The sequence below is a fragment of the Lycorma delicatula genome, chromosome 2 (assembly GCF_047948215.1).
Source record: "Lycorma delicatula isolate Av1 chromosome 2, ASM4794821v1, whole genome shotgun sequence".
NCBI classification, from domain to species: domain Eukaryota; kingdom Metazoa; phylum Arthropoda; class Insecta; order Hemiptera; family Fulgoridae; genus Lycorma; species Lycorma delicatula.
The window spans coordinates 166,316,680-166,334,239 of NC_134456.1; the positions used below are offsets into that span (position 1 = coordinate 166,316,680).

General features: G+C 27.3%; 1 protein-coding gene across 1 annotated transcript in view; it reads right to left on the reverse strand.

The window, feature by feature from the left end:
• Positions 1–740: 740 nt before the first annotated feature.
• Positions 741–17,560, reverse strand: part of LOC142319406 (bicaudal D-related protein homolog) — a 312,504-nt gene continuing 295,684 nt past the window's right edge. The window contains exons 7-9 of the mRNA XM_075356651.1: positions 15,914–16,126; positions 3,447–3,707; positions 741–1,208 (exon numbers count right to left, since the gene is read on the reverse strand). Coding sequence (XP_075212766.1) covers positions 1,068–1,208; positions 3,447–3,707; positions 15,914–16,126 — 615 coding nt within the window. The 3' untranslated portion in view covers positions 741–1,067. The remainder of the gene's footprint in view (positions 1,209–3,446; positions 3,708–15,913; positions 16,127–17,560) is intronic.

Below are 17,560 nucleotides of genomic sequence, written 5' to 3' on the forward strand. Positions count from 1 at the left end.
TAAAAAAATAAAAAAGTAAAAAGCACTAAGACTATATTTAAAAATACAGATTACTTTTGAATGTTAAAAATTAACTCATAATTTATTAATTAATTTTTTTAATTTACTTATCAATGAAAGTAACTTACATGTCACTTTTTATTTAAAATAATATTATATTTTACTTACCATTTCATACATCTGATAGATAAGTTAATTCAGTATTATTTTTTATCATTATAAAGTTTAAATAAAAACTTGATTTATAAAATTTTTAATATACACATTTTTTTCTTGATTTTTGGGGGTTTTTAGGTTTTTTTGTGTTTTTCTAGCAACATGAAAATTCTGTAATAGAAATAACTTTTTAAAGTATTTATTAAAGTTATTTAATAACGAATTAGATACTATATTATTTCTCACTGGGATAGTTATACATTTTTTTATAAATAGAAAATTATCACAGATGAAATCAAAATTATATTTTAAGAAAATATAACACAAAAATTCAATATATATTTATACATATTACATATTAAAAAAAAGAAAATATAAATTTAAAATTCCACTAAATTATAGTATTCATTAAAAGAGAATTACTAATTTACATCTTAAATAAAAAATATTTAAAACCACCTATACATTTGAGAAAACATTGTGAATTGTATAGACAAGAAATTGTTTAGTGAAATCATTACTTTGTAAATTCATTAATGTACAAGTTAAAAGTACATGTATTCATTAAAGATTAATAATTTTTCTAAAATATTTTTCAGTAATATATAAAATGTGCATATCTTTTTCCATGCATTTAATTTAAAATTTGATTTTAAAACATATAAAAAACACTACTACACTCTCTTACTTTCACTTACTTTTCTTTAAATATTAGATGATATAAAATTCATTATATCATAATATTGATATTATCTTGTGTATAGTTTTTAATGCATTCATGAAACAGTACTCAATTGTTCCAGTAAACAATATTGTTTCACGAAATTAACAAAAAAAGTTATAGTTTATTGTAGCACTTATTTTGCTTGATTACATTTTGATTAACTCTGAGAGAGTGAAGAAGAACCATGTCACCGCTGAAATAAACCAAACAAGCGTCTTGAGGGTCTCTTTTTGTCAACAGAGGCTGGCGTACTTGTGCCGCTTTGTGGTTGTTCTGGATTGGCTAACTTTCTGCGCATCTGCTCATCCAATAATGCTTGCATATCCATCTAGGATAAAAACATAAAAGTAGATAATTAAAACATAATGATATAAAACCATCTTTAATTAAATAAATTCATCAAAATTACCACTGGCACTTAAATTTTCTTCTTTAAAATATTTGATGTCATCTTAACTTTATTAGATATCTCTGAGTCAATAAATCCTGTGTGTACTCAAAGTGATCCAAAAGTTTTGTATTAATATTGTTGAAAAAATGCTTCACCTTACATCAGATCAATAAGTAAGTAAAAAGAAAAGCAGTTTCGTTTTTGCAAAAGTATGCAAATTATTCACATGTTGTAGAGTCCCCATATTTTATTCATATATTTTTTATGTTGACTACCTACCCTTCAATAAATCACAGCATGGATGTTATTAATTTGTGTATTGATCAATGTTGTTTCTTGTGTCCTCTAAATATATTACCTTTCAGGTGAAGAAAAATGTTTGAAGAAATTAAATCTGATAATCTAAAATTATTAGTTTTCCAAAGAACTCTATCCATAATAATGTATATTTATGAGCTGTTGCAATGCTTACAAAACTGATTCAGGTTATTTTATCCTCAAATATTACACATTATTCAAGTGCTTGCAAGTTATTTCTGAAGAGATTTTTTTTTATGATGCAAAATAAAAAAGTAAAATCTGATAACCCAAGGAAATTATTAATAAAAAAAACTTTTTTTTTGTTTGAAGAACTATTATAACATTAATATAGTGTTATTCATTTTACGAGTATATAATACTACACATTTTAGCTACAGTTAGCAGTAAGTTCTATTTATGAACTTCTATATTCTGATGAATTGTTTGATTACCTGGCAATTTTCAGCTGCAATTGTTCATTGAAAAATATTGTAATCTGTATTATAACACATATTAAATATGTAATCTTTTTATAAACAGGTTTTTGATTCTCAGAATGAATTTAAGTATAATTCTGGTAATAAAGTTGTTTTAATTTACTGGTGGGTCTTTAACCATTTCATTGTGTCATTCTGAATTATTGAGATGGTTTCATGTGGATTTCTATTGTGAACATTATATAGATTCACCAAAACTTTTCAAGGACTTGTTTAAGACTGTAGATTGTTAAGATCCAATATTTAAATTAACAGATCTTGTGGACCATATGTTTTCATCCATGTTACCAATTTCTCTAACACAGGTGACTGACTAAACATATAATTAATTACCTAATGAAAATCTGCAGTTTCAGAAAAGATTCTTTGACATTCAAGAATGACTACTTTCAATAATAAACACATATGTGCTGTTGGACCACATTTTATTCACCTTGGCTTGCTCCACTCAACCACAAGATCATTTAATGCCAACATTAATATTTGTACCCAAAAAAAATCCACTGCATTAAATGCGTTTTTTGTGTCACTATATAATCATGTATAAATCTACTTCATTCTGTAGAGGGAAAATCTTTTAAAAAATTTACTAAAGTAAGAATTATTTTAAGATGAATTTTAAAAACCTTTACCTTTGACTGAACAAGCTTTCATTCTACATTACAAACTTGACTTTCTGTAAGAACTTAAAATAAAGAAAAATCTAGCATGTTACATAAAGGAAAAGTATTTGTAAGTTTTATCTTAAAGGAAAGTGTACTGAAGATAACATTTCAAATTTTCAAGTATAGTATGTTATATTATCATGGATGTCAAAATTAAAATATTAAATTTCTACTTGTTTACTTGCCATTTATACTTTTTTGTAGCTTTCTTGTAAATAAACTGATTTGTAGACAAATACAAATACTTTGAAGGGTTATAGAAGTTTGACAAAGTAAGTTACTTACTATAGTTTCAACACTAGATAGCTTCAATGTTCATATCAGACAGAATGTGCATGCTACATGAAGCAATTGCTGAACTCGCACTGTAGACCACAGTTTTCTAATTCAGCATGAACAGCAAGTGCATAAAAGCTATCCATTTATTAACTTGAGTGAATATTAATCAATTTTAATGAAATTCCTGCTACTAACATTATTTAAAGTGATATTTTGTATAAAATTGCAAAAGAACAACTACACTTCTTCACAGGATGAACAAAGAATTAATATGTTATACCAGTAATTAAAAAATGTAAAAAAAATAACTTATTTTACACTATAATACTTATGAATGTGTAAATAATCTACAAAATAACAGAATTATACACTTTAATGGTAACATATAACTATATAAAAAACAGAAAAAATGTTTAAAGTGTTCATAAACTAACCTGCCATTGCTCAAGTTGTTGAGAAAGTTCTACCTTTTGTTGTATAGCTTCCATAAGTTGGCTATTGGCTTGCAATACATCTATTCTTGTACGGGCAAGTTCAACTTGTGTTGCATTTTTTCTTGCAACGGCACCATCACGTACTTCCCAAGCCTTTTTAACCATTTCATCTCTAGCAAGACCACCTGCATCTTTTAAATCAGCACGAGCACGATCTCGTTCTTCAAGCGCTCCAGTCAGTTCTGTTTCCTTTACACTTAGCTGAAAACAAAAATATCAGATTATTGTTATCATCTGTATGCAATACAAAATTCTTGGTTCACTGGTAGAATAGTTGCTAAGTGAACATTATAATTTATTATTTTGGGCTTATAGCATAATTTAAAGAGTTTTAAAACTTTGCTTCATCTCAAAAAAGAAGGATTTTAGACTCATAGAATTTTGAAAGGAAAAATTTTAATTTAATTTAATGTGGTGATTTAATACAGGTGATGGAAATCTGTATAATAGTTAGATTATAGTTTATGAATTAAACTACTAAAGTAATGGATTATCTTATCATATTTCAAAGGAATGGCTTGTAAATTATTATTTCATGCTGTTGTTTTCCATACCATCCATGTTAGTTAATACATGACAACCAGATTTATCATATTGTTAACATGATAATTTATGTATCATCAATATTGTGTTGACAATATCATTGTAATCAATGTATTAAAATATGAGTGCACAAAAGCAGCAGTATGAAACAGTCCTCTATTAAATGTGTTCAGTAAGTTCTGATAAAGACATTTCATAATTTATTTATACTGTAACTTAATATTTATATAGACATTCAATAAATAAAAAAATATTTATAAACAGCTAAATAAAACTGTCAAACATTTTGTGAAGATATTTTAATTACTCATGAATATGTTGGGAGAAAATATTTATTTTTTGTAATGAAACACATAAAAATTTTCATGAAAAATAAAAACGTAAATATAAAAAAAGTTTTAAAAATAATATTAATATGAAATTTAATCTTTTACATTTTTTTTGTAACTATCTTTAAATCATTTTTGTAACTATCCTTAGTTATCTCCTTGACCATACTATAATGTAAACATACAACAAAAAATATACTAAATGAACAGACACTCATATCGCATAGACTTTATGAACACATTCTTGATATGTCTTTAAAAAAAAAAAATACACCAGCAGTAACATCAATTAATGCCATTATGAGAATGTCAACATTCACAGAAAATGGTTACAAAGAAGACTGAAAATGTTTTGAAGTACACTTTTTAAAAACTTGTAATACAATATAAAATTTCAAATTAATTAAAATGAGTAGCATCAAAATAACATTAAGGTCTTTAAAGAAGTAGAAAAATATGTTTGATCAAGACAATATTTGTAATTATAAGAACAGTAACATTTTTCAAATCTTACAGTATTTTTCAATTCAGTATTTCCAATAATGCATGCAGATTTAAACATGCTAATAAACATGATTAAATAAGGAAAATAAGAATTATTAAGGGTAATGTAGTGTATTTAAATGTTAAGATCATCATAAAGGATATCAAGAAAGAAAAAAAGTTTTATAAAAATACAATATGATTTCTAACTTTAAATTACTTTCAAACATTAATTCATTTAGAATATTCTGCTTATATGTTTTGCAAGATTATTTATAACTGATAATTTTTAAAAATTCTTCTGAGGACCTGGTTTCTTATTTTGTTGGTTATCCTAATTATTATCGTTCAAAACATACTTAAGCTGCTTTTTTTTAAAATTAAACTGGAAATCAATCCCTAAACAATATGTTAAAATAACTGAAAAAATAAACATTAACAGAGGCACCAAACCATCAACAGATGATTACACCTACAGGTCACTTCATTATATCTACATCTGTAGTAGGGGTTACTTAGTTTGTATTTGAAAATGTTTTTGGAGAATATATCATACTGAAATTAAATATCCCTTCTAACTATTCTGAACTGACCTAGTTTACTGCAAGGTTTGAAAAATTGTACTGTACTTGCAGATTCTCAGAGTATTTATTTTTACAGAATAATTGAAAATGTAATTAAATAAAAGAAGATACTTTTATTACTGGTTATAAACTGTTGAGTTAAAATAAATAGTAAAGTAAATCTATTAAAAGATATCTAAAAAAAATCAACTATTTAAAAAAATATAATTTTCTTTTCAAATTCTCAAAATTAAAAAAAAAACACACAATCTCTATATACAATACAATATGATACAATATCTCTATATATTATAGTTTAGATGTACTAAGAAAAGAGTTAATGATTAGTTTCTTTCTTTCTAAGAAGGATATGTCTCAATAACAATTGATTCATTTAGCTGATAAAAATACATTGTAAAATTTAATACTTTTAATATACGAGTGACTGGTTGATAACCAACCTATAACTGACTGATAATCAATCAGCTGCCAGTAATATGGTCAAGAGAAAAATTATTAAAAAAAACATTAACAAAAGCATACAAAATACTGTAACAGAGCTAACTTTTAATAAAAAATAAAACCAGTCAAAAGAAAATAAGTGCATCTAGTAATATTACAAAATTGTAAAAATTATAAGCGAAAGCAAAAATAAAGTTTATAAACAATTACTGATAAAAGCTGAAATAAATAACTTAAGCAGTGATAAATCTAATAGATGAAATATGAAAGCTAAAATACAAAAAATTAAATCTATAAATATTGGAAAAAAATTATTTTAATAACAATTATTTCAAAACTACAAAAAGTTTGTTTTATGTGTAATTAAAATATGACTAAAAATTAAGAGAATAAAGTTTGTGAATTCCATTTAAAATATGTGCTCTTATAAAAAATGCAATTAATTATTATTTTATCTTTTCTAAACTTGTGTGATAATTTTAAGATTGTAATTTTTATTTTAGTGTAGTGATGGCTTATTAAATAAAGCGCTTGTGGAAATATTACCTATTTAAAGATCTATAAAATGTAAGGCTTGAACAAGAAACTATCTCTATGTAATTTTGTAAATTTTTGCTATACTGTTTTATTTATATTTTTTAAATTTAATCTGCTATGCATTAAAGAAGAGCAACTTTTAAAAAATTGTCTCATTTAACCCATAGTAGGGATTATACATTCTAATAAGTTGCAACAATAAATAACACATCATCTGAGTAACTAGAACATAACAAAATGAGGTAGAATTTTGCAAAAGTTTGTTATAAGATCATAGACTAGAGTTCGATGTTAATAGTGCTCAGAAGTGTGCATTAAAAAATGTAATAGTAAAGAGTAATAGGGATAGCTGTTGTTTTTATGTATGAAATAAATCTACAGTAAATTCATTAATTCAAAATACTGTAAATTATCACTAATATAATAATATATTTTCAAAGCACACCATTCTATTGGTGAATGAAAAGCTAGATTTGCATAATCAAACTAGAATATATTGTTCTTTTAAAGTCTTTTTTTATTTAGAAAATAGAAACTATAAAAAATATATTACTATAAAAAATATATTACTATAAAAAAATGAGACTATGCTGATTTAATCAGCAAGAATAACTTACTGAAATAAAGAATTGATTTACTTCAATATAACTTATAATTTAAAAGGAAATACCATAAATAATATTTTCTGAATCAGAAAATGATATTAATACTACAAAGCATAATTTTATGCAAAATAATTCTTCCAATTAACAAAAGGAACCAATGATAATCCTTGTTTCTCTTTAGCATTTGTTCAAGCGACTGAAATAAATTTCCTTTTTTTTGGCTATACCAAATGACCTATCTATCTTATGGCATTTATTTAACTAGTCCTCATTTTTTGCTTCAGTGATCCCTCTTCGTAGCATTATTATGTGTCCAGAAATAACTTCTCCTAACATCTGATACATATAAGGTTTCTTTAGAGATAACTTTTTTTATGCAGGAGGTAAGTAAAACAATGCCACTGCAGAAACTTTGAGATTAATTTAATATTTACTAGCTGGAAAAACATACTATACTATTCCACAAAAGAAATTCATAGATGTCCTCAGGGAGATAAATATTGTCAAGGTATATGTAAGAATAATTTTAGATCTGTAGATCTGAGAATAAAGTTGCTAGGTTGAAAATTGGGATTGGGAATCATTCAGTCCCATTTTCAACTATAGAATGACTGCTAAACGGTTGTTGCTTTTCTGCCTAATTATTTAAAATCTACCTTATAAAGTTTCTCTGAGACTGGAAAACGAAGTATTATGTTATGGGTACACCAGTTGATCACTATTTTCTATATGTTGCCCTAGACAATTAGGAGGACCATAACAGCCTGTAGGGATGATATTAAATATGATTAAAATGTCTCAAGAGGAATATCAAAAGTGGGGCCTGGAAATGAGTGTAGATGAAATGAACAGGTTGGTTCTAGAGTATCCAATTGTAAAGAAGTGTGACAAGCTGTTCGAAGGAGTTCAGGTATTTGGGATCAATATTTAGTTATTAGATGACATGTGATGGGGATAATATGAATAGGATAAATAAAGGAAACAAGCTATTCTAAGTTTAAATGGATTGGATTATGATGGAATAATGAAATAAGGACAAATTATTAAAAAGAGAATTTATTAGTGTGGTTAGGAGTATATGTCTGCATCGATCAAAGATTTGGAGCATGACCAAGAAGAATGTAATAAAATTGGAATCTTGAAATGATGACCTTAAGAGAATTCTTGGTTGCAAAATGTCTGCAATGAGTTAGTTAGGCAGTGTATATAACTAATGAGATTGTTGATTAAATATAGAAGAAGCAAATTAATTAATATGAAGGATAATTGGTATCATTGACAAGTTGGCCACAGAAGGTAGAGTATGAGTCCTGACCAAAAGAAGGAAGTGAGGTAGACTTCTGCTAACATATAAAGTTTGATCAAAAAATATGCAGAATTTTTAAAAGTCCAATTGTCACAATTTTTTTGTTGTGTTGGTACTCCTGTCCCTTATGTATATTTACAATGGTAACCATATTGGATGACATATTGTAAGTAATTGTAAGTAATTTTAGTTTATTTTTGGCTGTCAAAAAGGTTACATGTGTTTTGGCTCTGCTGGCGATTTTTAACTTGTGAAAAAATGGAACAAAGAATTTGCATTAAATTTTGCTTTAAGAATGGAATAAAGTACAGCACTGCATTGGAAGTATTGAATGTTGCTTTTGGCGAATCTTCTATGAATAGAACAAGTATTTACAAGTCCAACAAACGTTTCCAAGAGGGCTGTGAAGATGCTATGTGAAGATGATATGTGCACTGGACGTCTCAGCACATAAACAATTAATGACATGTCAAAAAGTGAAAAAAATAATTTTGGATAATCGCCAAATCACTATCATAGAGTCAATATAGACTACTACCTGGAAGTTCTATGTTGTTTGAGTTAAGCAATCCAAAGAAAATTTCCAGATTTGTGGTGAAACAATTCATGGCAATTACATCATGATAATGCACCTCCTCATATGTCATGGCTTGTTCATGAATTTTTGAACAAGGAGCAAGTAGCCATGCTGATGCCTCAGCATGGCTACTTGTGACTTCTTCCTATACCCCAAGCTGAAAGAACAATGAAAGACGATGTTTTGCCAACACTGAAGAGATAAATACAGAATCACTGAAGTAAACGTCATATGAAAATTGCATTCCAGAGGTACTTCAAAAATTGGAAAAGTGCTGGCACATATTATATCTGAAAAGGGGTACTTTGAAGGTGACAAAATAAATATTGATAGATAAAAATTTTTTGAGAAGAACTAAATTTCAGCATATTTGTTGATCAAACCTCATAAGTGAATGGAAAAATTGTGAGAAATTGAGAGGATTTTTTGACAAGACACATCATAAACTGTAAAAAAAATCACAAAAGAATCTAAGCATAAGCTCATAATGATCATTTTTATTAGAAGATTCTTCCCTTTTGAAATTTTAATCAAATATATAAATAAAATAAATAAAGTAATAATAATTCAGCCATAAAACAAACAAACAACATCACTTTTTTATTAAGAGTAATGCAGGTTAATAATCTCCCCTAATGAGTAGAAGTGTATGTAAGTATCTTTTCACAATAGACAGGGTTATGTAAAGCATTTAAGGTAAATAGAGATATCAATAAGAGTTAATTTCTCTAAAAGCAACAAAGCTCAATACACAGCTAATCTCTTGTATTGGATAGAATGAAAGTGTGTTTTGTTGACTTTACAAAATATAACAGTACATTTGGCTCAGTGAATAAGGCAGTAGAAAAATAATTCCTATTTCTTCATATTTTTGCTAGCCTAACATAAAATGCTTGTCATTTTGAGAATTCTATACACTTTAAACAGCAACTTGTTCTTATATCAGGTTACCTACAACTGTTTGATCATGACATCTAAAAGATATAATTAAAAAAGGTTTAAAATAATTTGTTCAAGCCCTATCCAAAACTGTCAAAAGTGCATTAATTTTTCTTTTACATAAAAATTAAAAAAACCTTATCTAATTCAATATCCAGTTTCTCCAGCTTTGATTTTGCATCAAGAAATTAATAAAAATAATTAACAAAACTACTTTAAATGAATACATCTAAATTAATAATATTTAATAATAACATTTCTAAGAAAACAAATTAAAAATACATAAGTACTTAATTACACCATATAATAAATAATATTTAAGTTTAATGATTGTTTGAAAGCAAGTATAGTGTTCAATAATTTATTTCAGAAAAGATTTAGTACTAGTAAGATCTGAATGCCCTGGAAGATATCTTCAAAACTTGATGAACTGATTCAAGGTATCAAAAAAAAAAAAGTGTTCATGAGAGCAAACGTCCTATCTCAGTTCATTTTCAATCTGCTTGCAATTTTGTGTTTTCAAAAAAAAAAATCTGTATCTTGGGAGTGAATTAAAATATTTTAATGAAATTCAATGTACACTTACCCAACATTTCCACAATAAATATGTTTAAGAAATTGATTTAACAATTTCTGTCATATCTCAGCTATGACAGAAATATATCAAGCGATTTTAACAAATAACATGCCATATTGTTCACAATAAAATTCTTACAATGTTACCTAAAAACATAAATCCATGAAAATAAGATTTACCAAGACATTAATGATTAAATAATTTAAACGGCCATATTCTAAAATTTTCTAAGGTAAACTTTTTTTTCTTAGACTTATTTGTTTGTACTGTAGATGTTGTTGGGTAACTCTATAAAATTTCATTTAAATATTTCAATCCATTCCTAAAATATAAATTTTTATTTAAAAAATCACAAAAATGGAAAATGAAGCAAGGTTGAATGTTTGTACATACAATTTTTTATTTTATTTTGATGCCTTGAAACAATCCCTGAAGTTTTAAATTATATTCCAGGACACTGTTTATGCAATTGAAAAGCAAATTTACAAAATGTAAGCATCTATTTATTCTTCTAGGGAAAAAAACAAAACTAAAATAGTCGTTAAAGATTATTCATAGAAAGAAATTACTTTATGCAAATTGGTAAATGATATTGAAGAGATGAAGAAAATTGTTGCACTAACAAGTGCTGAAAAAGAATTAACTTCAGTGCAAATATGATTTTGTTTACAATATAAAAAAGTCATAGAAAATATCTAAATGCCAATTAATATTAATGTATAATCTGTATGAATATGTATACAAGTATATATATCCGTGTGCGTGTATGATGATGATAATACAGTCAATTATGTTGACTGGAAACAGTAATTCATAAGTTTCAGTTATAATAATTACATGAATTAGGCTATTATATTAAACTTAAGTTTTAATTATAGTAATATAATTAATTTTAGTTAAAAAGAATTAAAAAACCAACATATTAGCATTCCTGTTGCAGTTTCACCCAAGTGATATGGTTACATGGTTACTTGTGTTTCCTGTGTAGCCAGGACCTCCCTGTGTTCATTAAACTCAAGCTTGTGAGAACAATAATGATAAATAAAAATTAAAGCCTATTCAATCTATAATATAATATCAATGTATTGTAATTTCTTCAGAACATTTTGGCAAGAACAGGACCTGAAACTTTCAAGTTATCTAAAGAACACTGGTTTCAAAATAGTTGGCCTCCATCTTAAAAAATATTAGTTATAGATGGTTATCCAAAAAATGTATTTTGTCCAATTCTTAGTGTTACCTGACAAACACCAGTAACACAAAGATAAAAAAAATCTAAAAAAAATACAAGCATATAATTTATTAATTAATAAATTAAAATTAATTTATAATTTGTTTTTAATCTATTAATAAATAATTTATTAATTTGTCTTAAATTAATTTATAATTGTATTGATTTATAATTTGCTTTTGTGAGTCCTTGTTGATTTTTGGGATGACTGTAGTTAGTTTCTATTTTTTTTTATTTTATGTTTTTAGTCAAGTAACCGGAGGGAGGTCAAGTAACAGCTGCAAGGGCTCTGTTGGTTGAGCAGTCCATGTTGGTTGATATACCATGGCCCCACTTAAAAATATCAAAATCAAAAAACCCCAAAAATGGTTTTTTTATCTTTAGAGTATTTGCAAGCCCAAATCTAGTGAATATCTTCTTTAGTATTGTCAGAAATTGGGAAAATTTGCAATCATTTTTCAAGAGTATGTTACTTTTCTTCACCCCTTCCAAGATCGAATTTCAAAAATCTAGAAACTGTTTTTTTTTCAAATATTCATACGAAGATTAACACACCAAAAATTGATTTGATATGTTCATTTTTTAATGAGAAATTAAAAAAATATTTGATTTAAAAAAAAATTCACAAAATCGCTTCAAATTTGGAATTTCAAAAAATCCTATCTTAGAGTGCACTTATAGCATAAGAAGAAAATTTACACAAATTTTCATTAATTTATTTTCAGTCATTTTTGCTGGGCATTGATTATGAATCACTCACAGCATGTTTTATATATACAAATATATATGTATATATATATTTGGGACACCTGTAATAATAATATGGGGTGTCCCATATAAAACGCAACCCAACAATCACTCTCCATGAAATTTCAAAAGTCAAGCTTACTCCCCTACTCGTTACTGAAATGGACTCGTCCAACATCTGAACATCGCGGCGACGCAGTAGAACACTACCGATAGTAACAACAATGCAACCATAACATTCAGTGTATTGATAGAGACAAGATGGTGTTTTCGCTAGATGAACTTGTTTTCATTGTTGAGTCGTATTTCAGTACGAAATCAGTGGTTTCAGTGCAAGATTTGTTTCGCCATACGTAACCATATAATCCAGCTCCTAACAAAACATCAGTATTAAGGTTAGTTGCGAAATTTAGAGTGACTGGTTCTGTTAATACAAGGAATACAAAACATCTGCGTCAGTGTTGAATACAGATACAGTCACTGAAATCAAAGCGATTACTCGCCTCGCCAAATAAATCGATCAGATGTTTGTCTGCTGAAATTAATTTGTCTAAATCAACTGTTCATCGGGCGACCAAACAATTACGACCTTATCGCATTCAAACCGTTCATCGACTTCTTGAGCCCGACAAAGAAAAACAGCTACAATATTGTCAACGGTTCCGTCGATTTCTGCGCGAGGGAATTAATGTTATGGATTCGTTATTTTTCACAGATGAAGCACGGTTTCATTTGGATGGCTACGTAAACAGCCAAAACAGTAGAATTTGGAGTGCTGAAAATCCCCACGTTTATATCACGAAAAACAATTACGCCCGCAGAAGTTGGGCGTGTGGTGCGCGATATCGCGGAAGAAAATAGCCGGTCCTATTTTTTTCGAGTACACCATTAATGCAGAACGATATCAGGATATTTTATTTCAGTTCATTGCACTCTTGGAAGAGTAAGACAGACACTGCTGGCTACAACATGACGATGCGACATCGCACTACGCAGGTTCAACTTCTGATTTCGTTGAGGAATTCTTTGGTAATCATGTTATCGGTCGAGGCTTGTGGCCACCAAGATCTCCAGATTTGATTGCGGCGGATTTTTTCAGTGGGGTTACCTCAAAGCCATAGGGCTTGCAAATACTCTTCAAATGAATACCTATAAACCATTTTCAGGTTTTTTTGTTATAAGTGTATTTTCAGGTTTAGTGCTGGCGTAAGTGGCACAGCTGCTCATAATAAATATGATGGAAATATCGATTTTAACCATCCCTGAATTCATTTTGACTACTCACGAAAATGTTATTCAGAAGAAATCAAATACACTGATTTTTTTATAAATTGAACAGGCTTTAATTTTTATTTATCATTATTATTCTTACAAATCAAACATTAAAAAAATATATTAGTTTTTATGTTTGATTGATAGTTAGTAAATACTTCCATTTGTTTATATTTATGATCCATCCAATATATTTATTACTGGGTGCAAAACAAAGGGATCATTACTCAGATAGTGTGAATTACATTTAAATGAAAAAAATCCATTTGAATAGCAGACAAACAGCTTCAGATACAATGAGGTTCATTTTAAAAATTGATTTTTTTTTAATTTTTATTTAACTTCATATAATTATTAGGTGTTAAATATCTTAAAATCAAGTTTTTGAATAAGGCAAAGAAGGAGAAATTTAAAACAAATAAAAAAGGAAATTTCATAAAATAATACATCAAAAGATTCTAAAGTACAATAATAAACGGGATGAAACATGAAATTAAAACAGGTAAAAATTTCTACAGGATTTTAAGAGGTCATAAATAAACTTCAAAACATAAAGCTCTATTAATTCAAAATATGATTACACATTCTGATAGAAAAATATAAAATTTGATAACAAATACATATATAAATGTGATTTGTAGATACATACTTTATATACGAATTAAATTTTTTCAATAATCTTAGTTATCCACAAATTTAATCAACTTAATAAAGGACACTGGATGCTGAAGTCTTCCAATCTCAGTTGTAGACAGTGTTGTATCAGACACGAATAATTTGAGCAGAAGAAGAATGACTTTGTAATTAATATGATTATATATTTGCTTATCACTCACTTATTTTAAATATATAAAAAAGTTTTTTTTATTAAATAAAATAAGATAAAGTTACTGCAAATAAGAATTATAAAAATTTAGATTGTCATATGTATTTATAATCACTTTTATTTGTACTACCAAGTTCAATGAAAATCCCTAGACACTTTTTTTTTATTTAGACAACAGTTTTTCTTTTTATTAAAAATTAAAATATTTTCCAGAGTTGAGAGAAGCTATGATTATTTATCAAAAATAAAGAGTTGGAAGTAAGACCTTAGCATAACATTCACACAGGTAATCAGACTTGTAAATCAGATTGGTCAGTGTAGTTAGTTGTTTCTCACTTTTAATTATTAAATTTACATTGAAAAAAAAAATGGTGATTTTGCTGTAACTCTGTGAAGTTATTTTTAGAGTACTCAGTTAAACTATTTGAGATGACATAATATAACAATGGCAAGATAAAATTTAAATAAGTATTGGTAGATCACTGCAGTTAAACAACAATGGATGATTGTTTCATTATACACTTATTAATGGCTGATGACCATTTGTCAGTGCCACCTAAAATTTATTGAATCTTTAAATTACTTTTAGTGACAAGTTACATAGGGCATAATACAACTTAAAATGACAAAAAGTGTTGTACCAGACAACTCCATTTAAGCCTGAAAAAACTATTTACTTTGATTTTTTAAGAGTTTTATACCACAAAGTTATATATCTAACCCTTCCACATGCTTACAAGATGGCATATTAAAATTTTGCAGGAAACCAAGTAATTATCTTGATCAGACAGGGAGAACTTTAATTTTAATGTAGGTGTATGATATGTTCAGTCTTAAATTGCGCTTTAGGTTTCGTAAGACATGTTAATATCTCATATTCTAGTTAAAATTGTTTTATGAAGGTTTTCCACAGTGAGAAGAACAAACCAATGGTTATGAACAAAGTCATGAAATATTTTTGCTTATAAATTGCTAGTGCAGGACAATGTATGCCCACAACAAAGCGATTTCGTAATTAAAAAAAAAAAAAAAAAAAAAAAAAATAGAAAGACAACATAAGATTGAGCTGCATACAAATGTGGTTTGTAGTTACTGAAAATACACTCTAACAATAGTAATATAATATACTTTTTTTATTCTTTTAGTTGCACTTGTGATATTGTGTTCAGCAATGTTACTGATCAACTTCTTAGCATCTTCAGCAAAGTAAAACACAAGTAAGCTAAGAATGAATTTATACTTAATTTAAGGAAAGTTACACAAATAAAATTACATTTTTTACAATTATTAATATTGTGATATTAATAATCTAAAATATTAGTGTAATTTTGACAGAATGCATTGTGAAAATAATGATGGCGTCAGAGCAAAACTCCATTTTTAATTTACTCTTTCAAAATTAATACATACTTTACTGGTGAGATCCATAATAGTTTCATTTCTTCTTTTTAATTCTTCTGTTTTAGACTCTATTTCTTTGGTCATACGATCTACAGCTTCTTGTGCTCTATGGAGCTCTATTTCTATATCAGTAACACTGACACTGCTAGCTGAATAATCATTGCCACTGATCTCGGCCACCAAGTCACTAAGCTCATTGATCACAGCAGTCAGCAGACCAACCTAAATAAAATAAAATACAAACTTTTAAAGACAAAAGACAATTATTTTTCATGTTATCAGTTTACCTATAGACATTAAGTAAAATTGAACTTAGAAAAAGAAACAAAATTAAAAGTAATAATATTAATAATAATTTTTAACAAATGACTTTCCCTTTTATCCATCCCCAGCTTCCATGAAAATATCAATATACACAAAAAAGGGGAAAGACCTAGTTAATGATAAGAAGACATGCAACAGAATGGTAAAAATCTTGATGTGCTACACTTACCTATCAGGGTACCTGGAACATTTTAAAGGGATGATCTAAAATTATAGTCTAAACAGGATATATATAAGTCAAAGAATAAGTACATTAGTGTGACCTTGATCAGAAAATACTACCTAATTAAAGTATATATAAAGTATATGATAGTTTCACTAAAGCAAAAAAAATTAACAAATTTATACTGTATTATTATAAAAAATAAATTATATATTCTACTCAGTAAAAGCAAAAAAGTGATCAATAACGATCACTTTGTAGAAATATCATAACAAAATATCTCTTACTATTCTTTTAAAAGAAATAAGCTTCTTAATAAATACATCAACTCTGTTTTCATTAATAAAATTAAGGTATTTGACAAATCTTCCCTGTAGCAATAATATACCTGATATTCAAAATTAAAGTTATTTATACCTTTTACTATTAACATAAGACATCCTGATATCTGTAATAGAGATTTTAGTGTCAATGTATCAATGCTTTATATGTATATAAACAATATATTATGCATATTTCTCCTTGTTTCCAGGGACACAGGGCCCAAATATTAGATTCTACTTTTCAAAATTTGATGCAAAATCAGCCCTTTCTGTTGTAAATTCCACAGGAATATCTGCACTGCTTTAATCTTCAAATTAGGAACCTCCCTATTGTAGTACTAGATTACAAATCAGTAATTAATATACGTATCAAAGTGTTAATCTGCTGAAAATGTGTACTCATTCAAAAAAATCAATCCAAGATTCCTTCGCAGTTTGGATGTTATAATATTTTGTGTTGTGTAAACAAAAGTTTAAGATGGAAAATAACTTCTAATTAAAGATTTATTCTGCTCATGATATTTCTTGACTATCACATGTTGGTATTTCACTTCTAGGTCGGTCTTCATGGTCCACGTCAAAACTATAATTTATCAAGATTCAGAGGCATTTCATTATAATTTGACCAATTAAATCCTATTAACATTCCTCTGATGGATCAACAAATCTCTATATAAAAGTTAACTTTTCTATATATTTTGATATCATCTGTAAAAATTTCTGAAATCTGAAGAATAAAGATGGTAAATAAATGAGGACTTAAATTTGACCCTGTGGAACACCAGATGGGCAAAATAGTTGCTAAAGATTCCCAGACAATTTAACTTGGACAATCCTCTGTCACCT